This window comes from Salarias fasciatus, chromosome 20 (assembly GCF_902148845.1).
Source record: "Salarias fasciatus chromosome 20, fSalaFa1.1, whole genome shotgun sequence".
Taxonomy (NCBI): Eukaryota; Metazoa; Chordata; class Actinopteri; order Blenniiformes; family Blenniidae; genus Salarias; species Salarias fasciatus.
The window spans coordinates 27,496,561-27,522,064 of record NC_043764.1 but is presented as its reverse complement, the minus strand read 5'-3'; the positions used below and the strand labels follow the sequence as shown (position 1 = coordinate 27,522,064).

Here is a 25,504-nt window from a genome sequence, read left to right as displayed (position 1 = left end):
TATGATTTATTGGTACATACATGTATTTATTATTTATTGTTCCATTTTTATATTTCATTACGTGTTTCTGTCTGAAAAGATTCTGAAGAGAAAATTGTAGTCGACCATCGTAGTCCATTCATCAGAGCCCCGGCTTGCAGTACCCCCTGTGTCCATTAGGGGTCAGTATGACGCTGAACGTTGATTGTGATCCTCCAAAAGAGTGAGAGAAGAAGAAGTTGTAGCGGCTGTGTTGTTGTGTTTCACAAAGGAAACATGTCGCCTCCTGCAGCATCAGTGAGTTCAGTTCAGGGTGTGAGAGAGTTTATCTACCAGCGACTAACTGCTGCCGCAGGAGAAATATTCGCCGTGTTTCAACAAAGTATCGTCCAATACGAGGAGGAGATTCGTCGACAGCGAAAACTGCTGGAAATCAACTGGAATCCTCAAGTCAAGTTACACAGAGCAGGTATTGAAACGTGAGAATGAACACATGAATCTGAGTCTTGCAGCATCGCTACGTTTCTTATAAAGCTTGCAGTCAGAAATGAGGCAGCAGTGCTTAATCGCAGTGAAATAACAGGAGTGATTTAAAGCACAAACCTTCTGCATCAGAAACAGGAGCAGCGTTTCGGTTGTTTGTAAAGAGATGAAGTGATTTTTTTTTCACTCAGTCCGAGTCAGCTGCGGCGCCAGAGATTTTATTCATTTACTATTGCAGATGCTTTGCGGGGGCTCCATGTTCCAGTGGAAATGCAGGAGGATTTAAGGATCTAAACTCCATGAGATATTCAGTGTTTCCCAAACCATTGTCCAGGCCTGGTGGGCCCAGGGCAGGGAGACCCCCTTATGGGGGTGATATCGGAGCAGAACTTTTTATCAGTGCGTATTTTCAGTTGTCTGCCTGCATCTGTCTGTCTGTCCAAAGTACCAACGTGATAAAGATGAAACTTTTACAAATCTGCCACTTTGACGCGATTTTTCCATTGATAGGAATCAGTGGCGGCTGCTGGTCTTCCGAGGAGGGGAAGCTCATTTTCAGCATACATTGTAATTAGTGCTGTCAATTTTAATCGCGGTCAATCCATTGAGGTCTGCCAATTGGGTCAAAGAAAAGAACTAGAGGATAATAGTGTTTTTTTCCTGACATTGGGACTGATTTATGAGGATTAGATTCTTCATTGCAACTAATCTCAACTTTAAAAAAGTTAATTGTTGACAGTTCTCCATGAATTAATCATGATTAATTGCGATCAATGCGATTAAAACTGACAGCATACATTGTAATATGTGTCTGTTTATTTGTATGTACTGTAAATTCTATTAGCTTTCATGATTTTTGTGTGCCCTGTCAAAGTTAGACAGATCCCCAAAGCCCACCAGCCAACACATCCCTGAGATGGTTTCATCCAGAGGTGTGGCCAGCAGGACATTTTTTTGGTGACAGCACTTCCAGTCAGCAGCTCACCTGGTCAGACCAGGGAAGCTGAAGAGACCTGTTACTTTTCCCCACCTTTTGCACCATCTCAGTCTTAGGAGTTGATCTGCCCTGCAGTTTAATGCAAAATTTCTCTTTTTAAGGAAGACTATCAAATGGCTTTGCCAAAATCCGGTAGACAACATTCACATTGTCTGCCCTTGTGTGCAGCTTGCGAACAGCTGGAGCTGCTGCGCGAGGCTAGAGCGCTGTGTGAGCGCCTGAGTGTGAGAGTGAGAGATGGGGCAGAAGCCCTGGAGCTGCTGGTCGAGGACAGAAACCGCAGAGTGACCTAAAAGAGTTGCCAAACTACGCTAGTCGTTTTTCACAAACACAAAGTCTCTGAGGGTCAGTAAAGCCTCTGGATCAACTCAGAACAACAGAATGAAAAACCTGAGAAGCGTTTTGGTGCATCTTTTTGCTTCAAGATCGCTGTTTCGCTATCAGTCAAGCTTCAGACAGATCATCCAATCACCATGCAGAAGCCCAGCGTCCGGGCCAGCCCACTGCCCCATAGACCCCCAGAGACGCTGAGCGTCCGATGGCTGGGACAAGCCCAGCATTTATCCAATGACCGTCCAGTTTCATGCAGCTGAACAACACACTCTAGCTTCCCCATTGATGCCCGGCGTCTGGCTGTTTAAAGTGCCGTGCCGCTGCGAGGAGGAGTGAGAAAAAAGCCAAGTCAGTTACCTGTGATAAGTAGCTGATTCTAAACAGCAGGTGAATGCGCTGTAGCGCTTATTTTGTCAATGAAATGTACACACATCAGTAAATATTGGACCACTTATTTTTTGACATTTTAGAGGAAGTTGAGCTTCCCTTGCAGTCTTAGAGCAATCGCCACTGATAGGAATGAATAAATCAGTAGGAATCAAAACACACAGCTCATACACGATGACCACACACTCACATTGCCAGTTTCTGAAATTTCCACTGGAAGACAAATATGTGGTTCAGGAGCTCTGAGGACATATTTATAAACCTGCAAAGAGCTAACCTGAGGGAGTCACCGAAGGGAATATTGGGGTTATATCCACTTCCTGTTCACTCTGTTTCCAATATGTTTTAGCAAATAGCGTTCCATGATAAGTTACAGTCACTGCAGACATCATTCATCTCGCTGCTGCGGATTGGAGCCGACGTGCCTGTATGGCGGCCGTCTTGGAGAGGGGGTCCTCACTCCACAGCATGTTGAGGAATGACATGTTTCACCATAAAATTGATCATAAATCGATCAGTTTTCAACTTCTATTCAAGTTTGTCATAAATGTCAGACATGGAGGACACACAGACATTTTGAAATATTCGGAGAATTGGTTTAAAGGGGAACGGTCGTTTTTACAATCTGGACCTTATTTCACATTCGTCACAACAACATTTACTCACCCGTTTGACTTTCGTGTGATTTGCAGTTGGTTCGGAGATAATTAGATGCTCCCATATCCATATAACGGCCGCGGGCGGGGCACCGACATGCAGCAGTTACAGACGCTCTTTTCTCTTATGTTTGTTGTGGTGTGGTAGATACATGTAAATTTATTAAGTCAGCATCACTTAGCGCTATTGGGAAGTCTGTAAACCGGCTAGATTGAGCAACTCTCCGGGAGCGCTGAAGCGATGATGTCATCACACTGCGCCATGGCGCACATTCATTCTGTTTGTTTACATGGAAGTAGCGTCTCTGCTCTGCAGTCAGACCACGGCATCTCGATCGGCTTTTTTAGTCAGTCAGAGTTTATTTTCAGCTGGTTGTAACTTTGGTACAATGGTTCCAGTGTGCATATATCCTGGCTGTGAAAGTAAAATGACAATCTGGACGTCATTGAGCTCACAGGCTCCCACTTCGTGACCGGGGTTTATTGAAGCTATGGCTAATAGCGCTCAACACGGACCCCAGCATCAAAGTTCAAACTTTACCACATTTGGATTATCGGGTGTGTAGTGCCCACTTCCCATCGGAGGACTTCTTCCCAGTTCAGGAAAGAAATGAAGGCCAGAAGATCCAGAGAATGAACCTCAAAAAGAATGCCATTCCAGCGGCTGCAGGAGGAGGACAGGTCGAGGTAACATGATGCTAACGCTATTCATTTTTTTCTTTACTAATGCCTAGAGGCTGGGATGTTTACTGTTTAGTTCATTTGAGCAACACCAAAGGATGATACAAGTATATCTGTCAATGACAAGAGTTGTACATAAACAGTAAAATATTCTGTACACTGTTGCTCAAAAGGAGTAGGAACAAGTTTATAACATTCTAGCCAACTCCAGACATTAGTAAAGAAAAAAATGAATAGCGTTAGCGTCTTGTTACCTCGACCTGTCCTCCTCCTGCAGCCGCTGGAATGGCATTCTTTTTGAGGTTCATTCTCTGGATCTTCTGGCCTTCATTTCTTTCCTGAACTGGGAAGAAGTCCTCTGATGTGAAGTGGGCACTACACACCCAATAATCCAAATGTGGTAAAGTTGGAACTTTGATGCTGGGGTCCGTGTTGAGCGCTATTAGCCATAGCTTCAATAAATCCCGGTCACGAAGTGGGAGCCTGTGAGCTCAGTGACGTCCAGCTGGTCATTTCACTTTCATAGCCAGGACACACTCGAACCATTGTACCAAAGTTACAACCAGCTGAAAATAAACTCTGACTGCCTAAAAAAGCCGATCGAGATGCCGTGGTCTGACTGCAGAGCAGAGACGCTACTTCCATGTAAACAAACAGAATGAATGTGCGCCACGACGCAGGGTGATGACATCATCGCTTCAGAGTTCCCGGAGAGTTGCTCAATCTAGCCGGTTTACAGACTTCCCAATAGCGCTAAGTGATGCTGACTTAATAAATTTACATGTATCTACCACACCACAACAAACATAAGAGAAAAGAGCGTCTGTAACAGCTGCATGTCGGTGCCCCGCCCGCTGCCGTTATATGGATATGGGAGCATCTAATTATCTCCGAACCAACTGCAAATCACACGAAAGTCAAACGGGTGAGTAAATGTTGTTGTGACGAATGTGAAATAAGGTCCAGATTGTAAAAACGACCGTTCCCCTTTAAAGCTCCCATATTATGCTATTTTTCAGTCATGTCATATCGGTCGCAGAAGCCCAAAAACATAGTATTTAGGTTTGTCCACCCTAAATTCATCCTATGTTCCGAGTTTCAGCGGTCTAAAAAGTTGCTCTGAAGAGCCCTCCTCAGAACAGGCTGTTTCAGAGCCTGCTTTCTGGTATGCACTTGAACGCATCTGACCACACCCACTCTTTCTCTCTCTCTCTCTCACACACACACACACACACACACACACACACGGAGGGGGTGCAGTCAGGGGGAGGAGTTAAAAACCAAGCGTTTGAGCACACATTTACTGAAAGGTGGCGCAAGTAAGAGGAGGAGAGAATAGACTTTTGTCATTTTGGGGGGTTTTGTGGACAGGCTCGGGACACATTGTTACAAAACCATTATAAAGTGAATTTTGCATAATATGGGAGCTTAAAGGATTTATATTGCACTTGATTATTATTGATATTATGATTGTATGATTCTGATCATTATTATGATTATCTTGCCTTTGTTGTATCTGTTATTATAACACTATTCTACATTAATTTCACCGTCACTGTTATAATCAATAATCAATATTGCTATTATCATATTGAGGCAGTGTTACTGATTAAATTCTGTGTAAACTGCTGTCACACCATTCACTGATTTCTGGTTCTGCTCAGTGATTAGTGAGCAGTGAGTGTTCATGTTGACAGACAGGCTCGTCACCATCGGTTCTGAGGATGGGGGGCTTAGCCCCCCAGGAGGTCATCACAATATGAGTGAACAGGCACAAAACTTTAAAACGGCAAACAAAGACTGCAGAATTATTCATCATTATTATTATTATTATTATTATTATTGTTGTTATTTAAATACCGTACAACTATAAAAAATATATTTGCACAGTAAAAGTATGTTTACAGCAGAAGTTCTCAAACTGGCGTCTCTGGACCCCCTGGAGTCTGAGAGCCATAGTTTGGTGGTATTTTTTTGCGTACATTTATTGGTTTAAAGAAGCAATTTGACAATGTGGATTTATTATTTAACATTATTTCAACACAATATTCTAGCAGCAGTCTGCTGTCGATTCAAAGCTTGTTCTTCTATTTTTGAAAAAAAGGCAAAAATTCCAAATGTCTTTTTTTTTTAAGATTCAAGCAAGCGTACATCGGCCTGTAAGTGCACATGAACACACATGCACACAGAATACAGAATTTATGGATTCTGGATGAATCTAAGAATACATATCTATGGATCAAATGCCTGATCACAGTTTCAGAGCCATTTTTGTGATGCGGCGATGTTTTGCTCTGTGGACAAACAGATACTGGACAGTTGGGTTGCCTGAGAACATTAGAAAGCAAGGCGTCTCATTAGTACTCCATCTCTGGTAGCGTGGTAAACTGTTAACGGAATGCCGAATGATAGAAGGCAAGTGACTGTACCACCGAGAAAACGTTAATCTAGTAAAGTAATCATGAGTCGTCCAGCTGTTCAGCAGCTAAAGGTGCACATCAGGCAATAATGAAACAGCTGTCTGTTATTTGGAAATTTCAATTAAAATGTTCACTTTCACTGCTTTAGTCCCAGTGTGTTCGTTGGCTCTGCCAGGAGGTTCGGCTTTCGGTCTGGTTTGTTTGTCTGTCCGTCTGATTGTTTGCAACAAAACTCGAAGTGGTATTGATGGATTATGTTGAAATTTTCAGTAAACATCTGAAATAGGATTAGGAACAAGTGATTAGATTTTGGGAGTGATCCCGATCAAATCATTGATTCTGCAGCAATTTGAAATGTTTGGCTTGACAGTAAATGTCCCCCCCCCCCCCTCCCATAATGTTTGATGGAAATTTGTGCTCTCCTAGTGCTTTTCTTTTTTTAGGCTGGAACTGTTGAAATAATGTCACTAACCTTTCCTCTTGTACTTTTATTTGTTCCTTCAGAGCTCCCACAGCACAGTGACCGTAGAGGAGAGAAGCTCTGCACACATGAAACGAACCACTGTCAAGACCAGGAGGAACCTGAACCTCCACAGATCAAAGAGGAAGAAGAAGAACCTGGAATTATACTGTTGAAAGAGGAAGAGGAGGAACCTGAACCTCCACAGATCAAAGAGGAACCAGAAGAACCAGAACTTCTCGAGTTTAAAGAGGAACAAGAACCTGTAGAGATTGAGGAGCACCAGGAACACGGTACCAGCCTGGAGGAAGAGCAGCTCATACTGAAGTTTGAAAGTGAAAAATTGAACGTTTCTTCTGTCGAGGAGCAAAGTGACTTGAATGAACCAGAAGAAGTTCCAGACACTGAGCAGATCCTCCATCAAGACTCTGAAGTCCACTATGTAGAAAATCATATTGACTCAGAATCACCTATAAAAGCCGAGGTGAAAAAAAGCAGCATGTGTCATGGTGATCGTGAGCAGAGCTTCCCTGTGTCAGAGAAGCAGGATGGATGTGAAAAGATTCTTTGTACAAAAACGCGCGGTAAAGCTGTACGACAGAAACGTCAATTATGTCTCACTGATCAGGACTTAATGTGTGACACTTGTGGCAGAAGATTCAGCCGAAGGAGGGATGTGTTGCGCCACAAGAGAACTCACACAGGTGAGAAGCCGTATTCTTGTGAAACATGTGGGAGAAGTTTCAATGATCAGAGTAATTTGTTGCGCCACATGAGAACCCACACAGGTGAGGACCTGTATTTTTGTGAAACGTGCGGGAAAGGTTTCACAGTACAGTGTCATTTGTTGGTGCATGTGAGATCTCACACAGGGGAGAAGCCGTATTCTTGTGAAATCTGCTTGAAAAGTTTTAAAGAAAAGCGTTATTTGTTGGTCCACAAGAGAACGCACACAGGTGAGAAGCCGTATTTCTGTGAAACATGTGGGAAAAGTTTCAGGGTAAGGAGCCATTTCATAGTCCACAAGAGAACTCACACAGGTGAGAAGCCGTATCCTTGTCAAATATGTGGTAAAAGTTTCAGTCAGCGGGCTCATTTGTTGGTCCACCAGAGAATTCACACAGGTGAGAAGCCGTATTCCTGTAAAGCGTGTGGGAAAAGTTTTAGTGACCCCAGCACGTTGTCACAACACAAGAAAACTCACACAGGTGTGAAGCCGCATCCCTGTGAAGTGTGTGGAAGAAGTTTCGGTCATCGCATTTCATTGCAGCACCACATGAAAAAACACAAAGATGAAGTCATGAGAGACTCTATGGGAGATCTCATTCAGGAAGTCCAGCTTCAGTGAAAAATCCCAGTGTAGTATCCGGTTTAAAGGAAGCGTTCCTGATTTGAACACGAGTCTGTGCCTGATTGAAACAATTTTCTGGTTTGTCACAAAAAATGAGAAGAGTATCATGAATTTCGTTTCCTCTTGTGTTGAACTCCACAGAGGCTGACAAACTGTCTGCTGGTTTCACAATGGAATTATGATAAACATTATTTTTTTCTTTCTAACATGACTGCTTTTTATGTTTTGAAAAATCTGATGAAAGTGTTGAATGAGCAGATGCAAACTTTAGATAGATGGAAATTAAATGTCGCTACAAATCCAATTTGTTTTGACGTTCATTGTTTTTATTCAATGTGAATTGGTCAAAGTTTAAATTTTTTCTGTTGATGCTACGTAGGAAAATGCTTATGGCTTGTATGCAAAACATGCCTGCTGAAATAAGTTGCCTGAAAACTTTCATGGAATGTAACTTACTCAAACCAATGTGGTGAAATAGGACATTGAAATAGATGCATGCAATAGTAATTCCTTATCTCACACAATTTATTGAAGTGAAAACCAACAGCAGGATACAACAATAGATGCCAGTGTCTCTGATATGGAGTATTTTGACTTCACTGTCATATTTAAATTGAAGTTCACTGCTCTGACATTGAAAGAGGTTATGAGGAGTAATAACTGATTGCAAGACGTCCCCAAACACCAGGTGCTGTAGAAAGAAAACAGCCATTCATTCTGGTTTTTGTTGCTTTGATATCAACTGAAGAGGACCCAGAACGGTGACCTATCTCCTTCAGTTGGTTTGTTTTTCCCTGTGCAATCTTAAATAAACCTATGCCCATTGCATCCCTGACTCCTCATCTTTCACTCCGTCTTGCAAAATTCCACAACAGTCTCAATAACTTGTCATGTGTCCTTGAACATGGACGTTGCTGTATACCCAAGAAAAGGTGTGTGAAATTATTTTGGCCTGTGCACTTTTAGACAATACTGCATTGGTCATGCACCACTGGCCTTTGAGGTTGCTGTTATTAAACCTCTTCTTAAAAATCCCACCCTTGATCCAGGTGTTCTGACAAGCTACAGGCCAATATCCAACCTTCCCTTTATTTCTAAAATCCGAGAGAATTTTGTTGCAAGTCAGCTTTGTGGCCTTTTATATACCAACAACCTATTTGAGTCTTTTCGGTTAAGTTTTTATAACTCGTCACAGCAGAGACAGCTCAGGTAAAAGTCACTAATGATCTCCTCACAGCCTCAGATTGAGGACTGGTCTCTGTTCTGGTCCTGTTCGATCTCGGTGTGGGAACTCTGGAGGAACAAAAACGTACAAGATGAAAGGTTAGTATATGGCTGTCACAGTAAACATAAAAGTGAATTACTGTGATAGCCTGCTGCAGTGCATTGTGGTCCACGTGACCTCTGCTCATGACCTGATGTCTCCACTTTTCACGTTGAAAGAGTTTGTTTTGGGGAGCAGGTCTGAGACTCAGGTGCACAGAGAAAGCTGATACAGTATCGGAAGTTGAAAGACCATGAAGTTTGTGGCGCTCCAGGGGTTCTGATGGTGAAGCTCACTGCTCCAGTGCACGGCGGGGAGCAGAGAGCGATTGATGACATTTGGCGCCGCCCCCTGCCTCGTGACTCAGAAACTACAAAAATAAATAAACTTGCTCTGAGGTCTGCCATCGTGTAGGTTACACTTGTCCTTTCAAAAAGTAACATTGGTGCATCCCGACTCCACCATTTCTAACTGGGCTTTCTGCTCTGCTGCTCCTCGACTATGGAATTTACTTCCAGACTATTTGAAGTCACCACAAACTGTTGCACCCTGAAAACAGGGACTACAAAAGTCACTTAACATGAACTCAAATAATAAATTACATTTATTCCATTCCTCAAACCCAGGATTTTCTGCAGTAAATTGGCTAAATCATTATTAACATTGATGCAATATGTTAAATGTGCTCTAAACAGGGAAACCGATACTAAATGTAATTATTATCAAACATTGATTCAATTAGAAAGTCAGAGGCATATTGTTTTGCAAAACTGTTAATGGATGAGTATGTGGATGAGAATTACATTCTATAGAAAATGGGCGAACCAAAAGAAAGATGCATTCAGTTCCCCCGACCCCCTCCCAGGCAGGAGGCTGTGGAGCATCAGAGCAGGACCACCAGACTGCAGCTGTGAGTCTGTTGAAGTCCTCTGATGCCCTGAAACTCAGCATTTTGTCTATTGTGTCATGATTTTTGAATTTATCTGATGTTATTTTCTATTATGTCCTATTTTATTCTTGATTTATTGATGGTTTGGCATTAACCAGGCCTACACTATGGAGTTTCTAAATAAATCATCTCACATGTACTGTACTTAGTAAATGCAGCAGCATATCTTATGAGATTGTTCAGGGTAGGCATACATAAGCAATAGCTTCAGCCTACCCCTTTTGAGCTATTTGGCTTCCCTCTCTCTCTCTCTCTTTCTCTCTCTCTCTCTCTCTCTTTTGTTTCCTTTTTCCTTTTTTTTTGTTACTTATTCCAATTGTATGAGTTGGTTCAACCAAATGCTCAAATAAACCTAAACCTAAACCTAAACCTACACCTACTGTTGTGACAATAAAGAATCCCGGAAGCCTCGGTTGGTTGAGATTCACAAATTTGCCTTCATATTCATACAATGAATCATAAATTTCAGGCATTGCCTGTCAGTCAAAATATTTCCTTGCATTATTTTGTCCCACAGATTCTTTAAAGGAAATAGTTTGTGCTAAAATAGGCCGGATGGTCCATTCATAAAAGAGCTCCAACAAAATCCCACAACCTGCAGTTCCCCCTGTGTCCAGCAGGAGTCAGTATCAAACTGAACATTGTTTGTCATCCTCCAAAAGAGCGAGAGAAGAAGAAGAAGTTCCGGAAGCTGTGTTGTTGTGTTTCTCAGAGGAAATATTTCACCTCCTGCTGCAGAAATGACTTCAGTTCAGGTTTTGAGAGAGTTTATCAACCAGCGACTCACTGCTGCTGCTGGAGAAATATTCACCGTGTTTCAACAAACTATCGTCCAATACGAGGAGGAGATTGACCGACAGCGGAGACTTCTGGAAATCAGCTACCAGCCTCGAATCAAGTTACACAGAGCAGGTATAGAAATAACAATCGGTGTCATCCTGAATAAAGGACAGTCAGAACAAAGTCAACTTCCATGCGCGTCCCATAAGAAGTCTGCATTGGAACTCCTGGAAGATCGTTACATTTCTTATGAAGCCTGCAGAGAGACATGAGGCTGCAGTTTTTGTTCAAAGTGAAATAACAGTATTGGATTTAAAGCATAAACCTGAGACATTTTAACAGCAGGTATGTTAGTAAAATTTTTAAATGCCGCAAAAACAAATGAGTCTTGAAACAGAGCTTCAAATGAGACATGAACCATCACATCGTTTAAATAGTGAGGAAGTTACAGCAGATTCTGTTATGTCTGCTGCCTGAAAGAGAAGCTTTTGACAAAAATAAGTTTGTATCTTATTGTCTTTTGGTTTGTGAAAATGGCTAAAGTTTCTTTTCATTGGCAGACCAATTTGGGCCAGGTCTACATCAAAAACCGCTGTACCTGTACTTCTCAAATCTGGACTAGGTATTCTGCAAGTGCTGAACATTTTCAAACTATTAACTATACTTTCAAACTATATTGTGTGCTTTTTATGCATTTTGGCTGATATTCTGCCGATGGCCATACTCAGTAAGCAACCATAAACATGGAGTCTGTTACAACTTTAGCAGAGGATCAAATAATTATTTCCCACACTGCACATGCACTTTTTTCAATTTCACAAATCAAGACTTAAGTTTCAGATTAGGTGCATTGTGTGAATGATAATGCATTTATTTAAATTATAATACAGAGATTGTTACATAACTTGAAGTAAATTGCTTAGATCTGTTGCATTATTTTTTTAACAGATTATTGTTCTGAAAATAAAGCACAAAAGAAAGATTGAACCTCTATTGTGCTTTTGAACTGATTGAGCAGCTCCAATTTCACGATTTCAGCACTGTTTTTGTGATATGGTTATGCATTGCATTGTGGTCAAAGGTAGGTTTTACACTATTGGGTTTCCTGAGAACATTAGAAATCAGGACGTCTCATCACTTTCTCTCTGGTAGCATGGTAAACAGTCAACAGAATGCTGCGGAATATGCCGGAACACAAGTGATATACATATATATATATATATATATATATATATATATATATGTATGTATATATATATATATATATATATATATATATATATATATATATATATATATATGTATGTATATAAGTTAATCTAGAAATGTAATCATGTGTCCTCCAGCTGTTGAGCAGCGGTGCAAATAATGAAACAACTGTGCACTAAATTAATCAGTCAAAATATTCAATTTCATTGCATTAATCCCACTTTGTTTTTTAAGCTGGAACTGTAGAAATAATGGAACTGACCTTTTATCTTGTACTTTTTTGTTCCTCCAGAGTTCCCACAGCACCATGACCACAGCGAGGAGCAGCCCTTTAAACAGGAAACAAATGACTGTGGAGATCAGGAAGAACCAGAATCTCCACAGATCAAAGAGGAACCAGAAGAACCAGGACTTCTACAATTTAAAGAGAAACAGGAGGAACCAGAACCTCCACAGATTGAGGAACACGAGGAACTTGGTACCAGCCGGGAGGGAGAGCAGTTTTTACTGAAGTTTGAAAGTGAAACCTTTTCAGAAGCTTCTGGTGAAGACCAAACTGACCTGAGTGAACCAGAAGAACTTCCAGACACTCAGCAGATCCTCTCTCAGGACTCTAAAGTCCATCACATGAAAAAATGTCATGCATCAGATTTAACTATAAATTCAGAGCTGGAAAAAACCAGCATATTTTATAGTGACCGTGTTGAGAACTTTCCTGTGTTAAAGAAGCAGGATGAATGTGAAAAGATTCTTTTTGAGACAACTGTCCGTACAAAACATAATTTGTGTCAGAAGTTAAAAACTGTCACCGATGACAAGAATAAAGTTTGTGAAATCTGTGACAAAAGATTCAACCAAAAGAATACTTTAATTGTCCACATGAGAACTCACACAGGTGAGAAGCCGTATTCTTGTAAAACATGTGGGAAACGCTTCAGTGACCAGAGTAGCTTCTTGCGCCACATCAAAATCCACACAGGTGAGAAGAGTTATATTTGTGAAACATGTGGAAAACGTTTCAATGACCGGAGTAATTGGTTGCGCCACATGAGAATTCACACAGGTGAGAAGCCATATTCTTGTGAAACGTGTGGTAAAAATTTTAATCAGCGCACCAGTTTGTCGAGCCACATGAGAACTCACACAGGTGGGGACCTCGATTTCCGTTAAACATGTGGCAGAAGTTTCAGGGAACACAGTACTTTATTACGCTATAGAACTCACTCAGATGAAAAGCTGTATTGTTGTAAAATATGGGGAAAGTTTCAGAGAAAAGTCTGATCTGTTGGTCCATATGAGACATTCACACAGGTGAGAAGCCGCATTTTGGTGAAACGGGAAAAGTTTCAGGGTACATGGTAATTTGTCAGAACACAAGAAAACTCACAGGTGAGAAGCCGTGTCCTTGTGAGACGTGGGGAAGAAGTTTCAGGCATCGTATTTATTGCTGCACCACATAAAAACTCAGTGATGAAGTCATGAGAGACTCTGTGGGAGATGTCATTCAGGAAATCCAGCTTCAGTGAAAAATCATAATCATCCAGTTTAAAGGAAACGTCCCTGATTTGAACACTAGACTGTCTTTGTCACAAAAATTGGAAAGAGTTGGAAACTTGTTTCCATTTGTGTTGAATTACACAGATGTTGACAAACAGTTCCTTGGTTTCACAGTGGAATTTTGATCATCTTGATTTTTCTTTCTATCATGACTGCTTATGTGATGTTTTCAAAAAAATTTATGTCATAAATGTTTGATGAGCAGATGGAAAGTTTAAATAAATGGAAATTAAATGTTGCCATAAGTCCAATGTGTTTTGTTATTCATAGTTTTTGTTGAATGAATTGGTCGTAATTAAGGTTATTAAAAGATATGTATTTTATTGTGAATAATCACAGAATTTCTGTGGTTAATTGTGATTACCACTGCAGACTCACTATTGCAACAGCACATCATCAGTAGGGTAAAACTAACACTTCTCACGACGGTCTAATCCCAGCTGATGAAGTGATTGATGTGCGTGTTTCAAATTCTTTTATTTAGTTTTTTTTTTCAAATTTATTTTTTATCGAGAATACACAAGAACATCCACATGTTGAAAGCAGACATGCTTAATCTTCCCTTTTTTTATATAATGATAAAAAGAAAAAGGGGGAAAACAACTAAACGAAAAAGCAAAAACACAAGAGGGCGGCGGGGGGGGGGGGTACCTTTGATTTCTGTTGTTTGGTATCTTTGTCAGGGTATTCTATAGTTGTAATTTTCCATAAAGTCCGATCCTACAGGCTTGACATATTCCGTACATTATGAACACGTCTTATAGAGGGGGTCCAGCTGTAATTTCAGTCGGCTGACTTTATTTCCATTTTGTAGATGTCTTGCACAATTTTGATCCAGTCCTCAATTTTTGGTTGTTCGAGTTGAAGCCACTTTCTGGTGACACCTTTGTACTTGCTGCTAGTAAAATGTACAGTAGTTTCCAGACATTGGAAGATCCCTCTTCGCAGATGATGGTGCTTTATGGAAGAGAGGAAGAAGGTTGGGTCATGTTAAAAGAAGGATGCAGGAAGCCATTTCTGAAGGAGAGCAATGGGGCTATAGCTGGGGTTTCAAAATTTCTGTTGAGAAGACAAATACAATGGTGTTCACAAATGAAAGAAGGATATCTGATGCGACTCTCCAATTATATGGAAGAAATTTAGAAAAAGTAAATGTGTTTAAGTTTTTGGGTGTGACGTTTGACTCAAAATTGACCTGGAGTGACCATATTAGCAGAATTGTGACTAAGTGCCATAAAGTCATTAATATTATGAGGCGTCTATGTGGAGTCAATTGGGGAGCTAGTCAGTCATCCCTGAAAACGGTGTATACAGCAATGATTGGTTCAGTAGTTGACTATGGCTGTGTGGTTTTCGATTCCGCTTCTAGAACCTAACTTGAAAGACTGGATCGAGTACAGGCCCAGGCATTGAGGCTGTGTTACGGCTCTGTTAAATCTACTGCTATTCCAGCTCTCCTAGTTTTGGTCAAAGAATTGCCCCTTGATCTGAGAAGAATGCAGCTTGTGGCTAATTATTGGATAAATTTAAAGGGTCACAGTGAGCAGCATCCAACAAAATCTGTACATCAGCCATATTGGGAGGATGCGCGACAAGTTAACAGATTTGGGACCGATAGTACAGAATATGCACGAAATTTGGGTATTCGTCTTATAAGTTTTTGTCCAGCTGTTACAATGCCAGAAATGTTACCATGATGCAATGAAATCTCCTTTTGTGGATCTCTATTTAATAAATTTAAAGCTTAAAGACAAGGGAAAAGCAGATTTGTTGACTGCTTTTCCTTCAAGGGTTGAGCTATTGTATTCCGATTGTGTGCAAGTCTTTACTGATGGATCCAAAGACCCTGATAAGCAGAGGTCTAGTTTCGCTGTAGTTGTTCCAGAGTTTAAATATTCAGAGGGATCCAGAGCCACAGACTATTTGTCATTATATACAGTAGAGTTATTAGCCTTTTTAATAGAGGTAAGATATTTTGTTTAAAGCTTTACAGTTATATACTTTTCTTGTTCAGCGAGGGATGTCTGTGACATTCATGTGGGTTCCAGGTCATATGTAACCTTGCATAGCAGATGGCCCTGCCTGATTCATTTCCTGAAATCCTGCAGAATATTTCCGTGGCGGACATATGAAACTGTCCATCTGGCGTGTCAGGTTAGGTCATATGGGCTTCATCGGAAATTAATCGGCAGATAGGGTGGCTAAAGGTGCTCTTCTTAAAGAACACCGTTGATGTAAATTTATCTCTATGTAAGAATGAGGGGAAATCACTGATATGGTTCAAGGTTATGGAACAATGGCAAATTAGATGGAGGACAGAAACTCAAGGAAGACTTCTATTCATGATTATCAACAGTGTGTTCAAATCAGTTCAGAGCATATTTAGAACAAGAAAAAAGCAAACAGTAGTCAATCAAATAATGTTGGTTCACACCTATTTGAATAGTATTCTGCATCTTCTAGGAAAGCATATAACTGGGTTTTGTGAGAAATGTAATAATAATTCTCATGTTTTTATTTTGATTACTCTCATTACGATAATGAAAGGTTGATTTTAAAAGAGGACTTAAGAAGAGAAGAAATTCATCAGTTCTCCATAAATAGTTTTGTATATTGTCGGAATGCATTAAAGGAATACTCCACCCAAAAAACGATTTGGCCTCATTTTCTACTCACCCTCATGCTGAGAAACACTCTGGAGCACTTTTTTGAAGATTCAAATGCAGTTGGAGATGTTTGGGGATTTTCGTGGTCAACAAACAGGGACCGACAGAGCCCGACAGAAAAAATGGTCCATAAAATCCACAAAACGTTCCCATTTTCCTTCATACTGCTCGTCCGCTGTAATCCAAGCGTCCTGAGCGCGTAACGTCCATAATTAATTCTTAACGAGGTAATTTAGTACATTTTAAGAGCCCAAACAGGGCGCTCTCATACAGCTCCATTGCATGTCTGCACGCGCACCCTGAACTACGGAAGCCGCGGCAGACCAAGCAACACGCTTGTGCCCTTTCAGCAGGACACCGAATTCAAAGCTTTAAAACAGTAGCCAATCACTTTTGTGATTGTCCACAGCTCGGTCACTCACAGCAGAATATAAACAGCGGAACTTCTTCTTCGACGCTTGCAATTTAGAAAAGTAGTCGCTGAAAGCGCGCAAGTAGAAAATGAGTAGAAAATGAGGCCAAATCGTTTTTTGGGTGGAGTATTCCTTTAACACTAGGAATACCAGGATTTTCTGGCCTCCCTGGGAAACCCAGAGAGGCCAAAGTGGTCCAGTGCTTTTGAATACACAAGTCGTTCTCCTACAGCCAGCCACCTTTCATTTGTAAATGCAGCCGATACCTTCCAGCTAGTTGGTTCATGCATACCTCTGAGGGGGAGGAGGAGGCTTGAAAACAGCTGGGGACTACTTTGAGATTTCCTCCTGAGTTTGGCAGAGAAGATTCTTTCCAAACACAATGAACTTTTTTAACCATCACAAATTGTGATGTAACTCCCAGGGTTTGACTGGGACCCAGTTGAGATTGACAGGTTTCCCACAATCTCCAATGTTTGGAGGGTCTTTGTTCCAAACTGCATTTGGTCCTACAATCCAGGCAGGCACATCACCACAGACAAACAGCTGTTCCCAACAAAGTCTCGCTGCTGTTTCTTGCAATACACTGCAACAAAACCAGACGAGGTTGGGATAAAGTTCTGGGTGGAATGTGACCTGAAGAATAAGTATGTGTGCAACATGGTCCCCTATGTTGGGAAAGACCCCAGCCATGCCAAGGGGGTGAGAGTGGGAGAAGATGTGGTGATAAAGCTGATGGAGCCGTTTCTGGACAAAGGCAGAACGGTAACAACAGATAATTTCTTCACGTCTCTGGCTCTCGCCAAACAACTCCTCTGACGGAAGACCACCATCCTTGGCACAATGAATAAGATTTGTGGGGAGCTGCCCGGATCAGCCAAGCAGACTGAATTCTGTGCATCATCAATAAATCACAGGAAGAAATGAAAAACATAAACTGCGTCAACCTCTTACTTCAGTTTTACATTAGATGCGGATTCAGTGTTATATTTTCTACAAGCACATACAGCGCCTTGCAAAAGTATATTTCCTCCTTGAATTTTTTGACCTTTTGTTAAAGTTCATACTGCAAACATAAATACATAAAATTGGCAAATCGGCCAGGAAGACTCTTTCCAAAAAGACTGAATTTTTTGTAATCCCAAGTTTTCTTTTTTTTTTTTTTTTCCTACCTATGAAACTCTTCCCCTTTTCCCCTGATTTTCAGTGCACAGCTCAGCGGCCACTCACTGGCCTGCTTTTCTTTTGTAAATGCAGCCGATACCTGCCAGGTTGGTGGCTCATGCATACCTATTGGGGGGGAGAGCCAGGAAGGAAGATTCTTTCTCCAAACAATGGATTTGTTTTGTGTGGTGGGGGTTTGGGGGCCAGAGTGTGAGGGGGAGCAAGGCACTTCAGTGCAGGGGTAGCCTTGTGAAAAGGCCACCTCAAACCTCCCCTCAACAGAAGGACTGATTTTGTGGCACAGAGAAGAGTGGAGTTTTGCGTTTGTTTCCCTTACAGATCATTGGAATCATTGCAGATCAGTCACATCTGTTCTAAGATTGGATGCACTCAGACTCTGTTTAGTCATTAGCTCAACATTTGATCATTGAGGAAACAATCAGACAACTTCTGAAGCCACTATGTGAAAAGGGGGTGAATAATATTGCACATCCCACTTTTCAGGTTTTTATTTCTAAAAACAAGTTTCAATGTTGTACAAATTTCATTTCACTGCACAGTTGTGTCCCATTTGATGTTGGTTCCTCACAAAATATGCCAATTTTATAACTTAATGTTCAAAGTATGAAATTTAAGAAAAAGGGCAAAGAATTCAAAAGAGGTGAAGACTTTTTCAAGGCACTGTACATACTATGTTATGACAAATATTGTTTTCATACACAGCACCCACAGATGCACTGTAAAATATATCTTATTTTTTTAACTATGAAATACACACTAATAAAATGTGCAAATTCCCCAATTCTCGTGCAAAATGATACCTTACATCCACAACAAAGTTTTCTCTTCTGAAAATGGTCATTTGTGTCAAAGTGATATAAACTATCACATGAAGAGAGTTTTAGCATCAGCTGAACATTGGTGTGTGTGCTCCACTTCTCCCTCTGTTTGGGCCACATTCCTGCATGATGCATTGCGTAGCGGCTGCATTTACAAATGAAAGGTGGCTGGCTGGAGGACAACGACTTGTGTATTCAAAAGCACTGAGCCACTGTGGCCCCTCTCTGGGTTCTGGGATGGGTTGGGCCAAACCGGCCCCTGCTTGGTAAACCTAGTGTTAATACCTTGTACTAACGGGGTTAATAAATAGAATTTATTTTCTCTGATCCCACTCTTTAGCCATAGGGGGCGGTAATGCGCCTGTTGAAATGGTGCCACCCATAGGTGCCACCCGCCGCTAAACAACACAGAAGAAGAAGAAGAAGCCGCAGCAGCGGCAGCAGCAGCAGCAGCAGAAGCAGAGGAAGAAGAAGAAGTATGGCGGCTGTCTTGTGTTTCGCTCCTGCAGCAACAATGAGTTCCGTTCAGGCTTTGAGAGAGTTTATCAACCAGCGACTAACTGCTGCTGCTGGAGAAATATTCACCGTGTTTCAACAAACTATCGTCCAGTTCGAGGAGGAGATTTATCGACAGAGAAACCTTCTGGAAATCAAGTGGAAACATCAAGTCAGGTTACACAGAGCAGGTATTGAAACGTGAGAATGAACACATGAATGTGACTCCTGGAGGATCGTTACATTTATTTTAAAGCTTGCAGACAGAAACGAGGCTGCAGCTGCAGTTCTTGTTCACAGTGAATTAACAGGAGTGATTTTAAAGCAGAAACCTTGAGAATGAAACTATCAAAAATAGACGACACGGTGTCTGTTTTATTTACGAAGTGGTTTATTTACTCTCAGTCTGAGCTACCTCGCTCAGGTAAATGTGGTTTGCGACACTTACGACTCACGTTTATCACAGATATTAATGAGCTGTCTCTGAGAAAATCGGGTAAAGTCATTTCTGATGCAAAAAAATAAAATAAATATTTGAGGGTGAAGTGGCACTTTCAAAATAATCCTCCAAATTACGTGCTCCTGACTGGTCAGAATACTGTTCCCCAGTTCAACATGGAATGCCATCTGAACAGTTCGTCAGGCCTTATTTTGAAAGAGCCTTTTCATCTCTGAAAATAATTTTGGGACCAAATATGACTTTACATCATTTCTTCAATGTAAATAGTCAATAAGTCCAGTATCTCTAAAATCTGTTCATGTTCCACCTCTTTAGTAGTTCCTTCCTGTTTTTCTCAGGGAGCTCATTAATCTTTAACAATAACGATGTGTTCCAGTGTTGCTGGGGGAAAAAAAGGAAAGAACAATGAACAAAATGAAACCGAAAACTTCCCACAGTTTCAGAGCTCAGAGAAACTAATGTGACACCTAATTTTCTTTAAAAAAAACCCAAAACAAAACAAAAAAAACACAGCTACTGTTATTTCCACAGAAATAAGCAGACCTTTTGTGTCTAAATGTTTCTATTTTAAGTGTATCCTGTCCTGTTTCATCCACCCATCACTGTAAAACCTTCACATCCATCACATCAGTGACTTTTGTCTTGTTTCCCTCCAGAGAGTCCTCAGCAACACAGTGGTAACCAGAAGACGAGCTCCAGTCTGGAGCAGGAGGAACATGAAGCTCCACACATTAAAGAGGAGGAGGATGTTGTTGAGGTGACTGTTACTGATGGTGAAGGAGACGATTCCCACCACTCTGTGAGAGACTTGACCACCCAGAGACTAACTGCTGCTGCTGAGGAGATATTCACCCTGTTTCAACAAACTGTGGTTCAGTACGAGGCGGAGATTGGTCGTCAACGCAGAATGATGGAAATCAACTGGAATCCTCAAATCAAGTTACACAGAACAGGTATGTCCACCAAAACTGATACAAATCACAGCGTGGGAACGGTGGAAGTTGATTCTGCTTGTCAGTGTTTTTGTGGCACTATTTGTATGCAGAGGTGAACTGGTTTTGTGATATGACACATCAAAAAATGTGGCCGGGCTGTGCGACAATAAGATCAAAACTTCATCTTACTGTCTTGGGTGTCAGTGTTTAACAATTTTTTTCTGCAAGTGTAACCGGGGCTTCTAACCGGCGTCATAGATTTGTGATCTTTTTCTATTGCAGTTGCCCCATCTGTCTCCGTTGAAATACAGTACCTCATAATCCCATTAAATCAAAGACATTCCAGTAGTTATTTGAGAAAAGGGCCACCATTTCAGCCATTAAAGCTCGTGTCCGGAGTTTCCGTTCGTTTCCAACGTATGTATCATTTTTCAACAGAGCTTACATTATTTATGAGCCCCGCCTTCGTCTCATAGACCCCCATGTTATCCGAAAAAGCGCCGGTCAGTGTCAGCCAATAGACTTCGAGCTTCCGCATTCTCGTGTTGTCAATCAAAGTGTGCACACAGCCAGAGAGCATGTGCACTCGCCCAGGCAGAGGAGAGTTAGCTCCGCAGCAGCCGCCCCGCTTACCTCGGATATATCCACTGTCTGCTGAACATCCACCGTAAACAGCTCAACATGTAGGATGCTGCAGGCCTCGGAGGCTCTCATTTTCACCCGACAGATAATTCGCGCGCACAATCAAAGGGACGTGGCTTACTGGCTTGGTCGCTCATGAAAGCAGAGGGAAGGCGGAACCTCCAGACGTTGGATTAAAAAAAACCTCTCTCTTTCAAAACTCCGGACACGAGCTTTAAGTTGATGATATGTTCACTAAGTATTTTGTCACATTTCTTTAAATTGTTGTATATAAAATCCCTCATGCCAGCTTGTGAACCGCTAGCGGTAGCTAGCTACCGCTTCATCTCGGGTAGTGTGGTGAACATGTTATTTTTGAAATTTCATTGAAAGTCTCTTGCTCTGAGTCTCTGAGCGTTTCCGTCCCGGTCCGTTTCCGTCCCGGTCCTGTCCAGCAGCCATGCCGGACGCCAGCTTTCAATAAATGCAGCAGCAGGAGGAGATTCAGTCTCGTCCTGCTGCTAACATTAAAATCTGTTCGGATAGTAAAAGGCTACAATCATACAATATTGCACGCCCCAGCTGCCGAACAGGACAAGGGGAAAAAAATAAATGATAAAACAAGGAAATTCCATTGAAAGTTTTTGGTTTTATCACCCGAGTCCCCCGGCCCTTTTATCCTGGATCTCTAGAAGTATTGGAACTGACTTTTTATCTTGTACTTTTTTGTTCCTCCAGAGCTCCCACAGCACCATGACCACAGCGAGGAGCAGCCCTTTAAACTGGAAACAAAAGACTTTGGAGACCAGGAAGAACCAGAACCTCCTCATATCAAAGAGGAACCAGAAGAACCAGGACTTCTCCAGTTTAAAGGGGAACAGGAAGAACCAGAACCTCCACAGATCAAAGAGGAACCAGAAGAACCAGGACTTCTCCAGTTTAAAGGGGAACAGGAATAACCAGAACCTCCACAGATCAAAGAGGAACCAGAAGAACCAGGACTTCTCCAGTTTAAAGGGGAACAGGAGGAACCAGAACCTCCACAGATTGAGAAGAACAAGGAACTCAGTATCAGCCAGGAGGGAGAGCAGCTCATACTGAAGTTACCAAGTAGATTAAATTTGATTCCAGAGCAAAGTGACCTGAGTGAACCAGAAGAAGTTCCAGACACTCAGCAGATCCTCTCTCAGGACTCTAAAGTCCATGATGTGAAAAATCGTATTGAATCAGACTCAGCCATAAATGCAGAGGTGAAAAAAACCAGCATATTTCTTGGTGACCCTGTGGAAAACTTTCCTGTGTCAGAGAAGCAGGATGAATGTGAAAAGATTCTTTGTGAGGAAACTGTCCGTAAAAAGCGTAAATTATGTCAGAACTTGATAACTGTCACTGAGAAGAAGACAACTCACACGGGTGAGAAGCGTTTTTCTTGTGAAACATGTGGGAAAAGTTACAGTTTACGGACTAATTTGTTGCGTCACATGAGAGATCACTTCGGTGTGAAATTGTATTCTTGTGAAACATGTGGAAAACATTTCAGTCGGCAGAGTTGTTTGTTGCTCCACAAGAGAATTCACACAGGTGAGAAGCCGTTCTTTTGTGAGACGTGGGGAAAGTTTCAGTCGACCGGGTCATTTGTCCAGCCACAAGATAAGTCACACAGGTGTGAAGCCTTTTCCTTGTGAAACATGTGGGAGAAGTTACAGCCATCCATCCATCCATTTTCTACCGCTTATCCGGGGCCGGGTCGCGGGGGCAGCAGTCTCAGCAGGGATGCCCAGACTTCCCTGTCCCCAGACACTTCCTCCAGCTCCTCTGGGAGGATCCCAAGGCGTTCCCAGGCCAGCCGAGAGACATAGTCTCTCCAGCGTGTCCTGGGTCTTCCCCGGGGTCTCCTCCCAGTGGGACATGCCCGGAACACCTTCCTAGGGAGGCGTCCAGGAGGCATCCTAAACAGATGTCCGAGCCACCTCAGCTGGTTCCTCTCGATGTGGAGGAGTAGCGGCTCTACTCCGAGCTCCTCCCTGGTGACTGAGCTCCTCACCCTATCTCTAAGGGAGCGCCCAGCCACCCTACGGAGGAAGCTCATTTCGGCCGCTTGTATCCGGGATCTTGTCCTTTCGGTCATGACCCAAAGCTCATGACCATAGGTGAGGGTGGGAACGTAGAGAATCCTGTGGTTCCCGAACCGGACCCCCTCCGGCCCCTGGCTGCACCTAGAAATTCTGTCCATGAAGATTATGAACAGAACCGGTGACAAAGGGCAGCCCTGCCGGAGTCCAACATGCACCGGGAACAGGTCCGACTTACTGCCGGCAATGCGGACCAGACTCCTACTCCGGTCATACAAAGACCGGACGGCCCTTAACAAGGGGCCCCGGACTCCGTATTCCCGGAGCACCCCCCACAAGACACCACGAGGGACACGGTCGAACGCCTTCTCCAAATCCACAAAACACATGTGGACTGGTTGGGCAAACTCCCACGAACCCTCGAGCACCCTATGGAGGGTATAGAGCTGGTCCACTGTTCCACGGCCAGGATGAAAACCGCATTGTTCCTCCTGGATCCGAGGTTCGACTATCGGTCGGATCCTCCTCTCCAGTACCCTGGAATAGACTTTCCCGGGGGGCTGAGGAGTGTAATCCCCCTATAGTTGGAGCACACCCTCCGGTCCCCCTTTTTAAACAGGGGGACCACCACCCCGGTCTGCCAATCCAGAGGCACCGTCCCCGACAGCCACGCGATGTTGCAGAGACATGTCAACCAAGACAGTCCCTGCACATCCAGAGACTTAAGGTACTCAGGCCGAATCTCGTCCACCCCCGGTGCCTTGCCACCGAGGAGCTTGCCAACCACCTCAGTGACTTCAGCTTGGGTGATGGACGAGTCCACCTCTGAGACCTCAGCCTCTGCTTCCTCCACGGAAGACGTGGCGACGGGATTGAGGAGGTCCTCGAAGTATTCCTTCCACCGTCCAACAATATCCCCAGTTGAGGTCAGCAGCTCCCCACCTCCACTGTAAACAGTGTTGGCGGAGACCTGCTTTCCCCTCCTGAGGCGCCGGACGGTTTGCCAGAATTTCTTCGAGGCCGACCGATAGTCCTCCTCCATGGCCTCCCCGAACTCCTCCCAGACCCGAGTTTTTGCCTCCACAACTGCTCGGGCTGCAGTTCGCTTGGCCTGCCGGTACCCGTCAGCTGCTTCGGGAGTCCCATAAGCCAGCAAGGCTCGATAGGACTCCTTCTTCAGCTTGACGGCAGCCCTTACTTCCGGTGTCCACCACCGGGTTCGGGGGTTGCCGCCACGACAGGCACCGGAGACCTTACGACCACAGCTCCGAGCAGCTGCTTCAACAATGGAGGTGGAGAACATGGTCCACTCGGACTCAATGTCCCCAGCCTCCCTCGGGACATGAGAGAAGCTCTCCCGGAGGTGGGAGTTGAAAGCCATGCTGACAGAGGGTTCCGCCAGACGTTCCCAGCTGACCCTCACAACACGTTTGGGTCTGCCAAGTCTGTCCGGTTTCCTCCTCCGCCAGCGAATCCAACTCACCACCAGGTGGTGATCGGTCGACAGCTCTGCCCCTCTCTTCACCCGAGTGTCCAAAACACGCGGCCGGAGGTCAGATGACACGACAACAAAGTCGATCATCGACCTCCGACCAAGGGTGTCCTGGTGCCAAGTGCACTTATGGACACCCCTGTGCTCGAACATGGTGTTCGTTATGGACAAACTGTGACTAGCACAGAAGTCCAATAACAGAACACCACTCGGGTTCAGATCGGGGAGGCCGTGCGATCCAATCACCCCCTTCCAGGTCTCACTGTCGCTGCCCACGTGGGCGTTGAAGTCCCCCAGTAGAACAATGGAGTCCCCAGTCGGAGCACTGTCCAGCACCCCTCCCAGGGACTCCAAGAAGGCCGGGTACTCTGCACTGCTGTTCGGCCCGTAAGCCGAGACAACAGTGAGGCACCTATCCCCGACCCGAAGGCGCAGGGATGCAACCCTCTCGTTCACTGGGGTGAACTCCAACACATGGCGGCTGAGCTGTGGGGCTACAAGCAAACCCACACCAGCCCGCCGCCTCTCACTACGGGCAACGCCAGAGAAGTGGAGAGTCCAGCCCTTCTCGAGAGGTTGGGTTCCAGAGCCCAGGCTATGTGTGGAGGTGAGCCCGACTATATCTAGCCGGTACCTCTCAACCTCCCTCACAAGCTCGGGCTCCTTCCCCGCCAACGAGGTGACATTCCATGTCCCTAGAGCCAGTCTCTGTGTCCGGGGCTCGGGTCGCCGGGCACCCTGCCGTCGGCTGCCACCCAATCCACACTGCACCCGGCCCCTACGGTTCCCTCGGTGGGTGGTGAGCCCACCGGAGGTCAGGCCCACGTCGTCCCTTCGGGCT

At 43.5% G+C, this 25,504-nt stretch overlaps 3 protein-coding genes across 3 annotated transcripts in view; 2 read left to right on the top strand and 1 right to left on the bottom strand.

The window, feature by feature from the left end:
• The window catches only part of LOC115407461 (zinc finger and SCAN domain-containing protein 2-like), a 111,710-nt gene that overhangs the window by 3,246 nt on the left and 82,960 nt on the right, over positions 1-25,504 (bottom strand). The window lies entirely within an intron of this gene.
• On the top strand, positions 241-8,507 carry LOC115408262 (zinc finger protein 567-like). The gene is made up of 2 exons (XM_030118912.1): positions 241-448; positions 6,441-8,507. The coding sequence occupies exons 1-2, from the start codon at positions 256-258 to the stop codon at positions 7,742-7,744; spliced, it is 1,497 nt and encodes a 498-aa protein (XP_029974772.1). The 5' UTR covers positions 241-255; the 3' UTR covers positions 7,745-8,507.
• LOC115408270 (zinc finger protein 34-like) lies at positions 10,690-13,738 on the top strand. Its single transcript, XM_030118920.1, has 2 exons — positions 10,690-10,872; positions 12,242-13,738. The coding sequence occupies exons 1-2, from the start codon at positions 10,701-10,703 to the stop codon at positions 13,117-13,119; spliced, it is 1,050 nt and encodes a 349-aa protein (XP_029974780.1). The 5' UTR covers positions 10,690-10,700; the 3' UTR covers positions 13,120-13,738.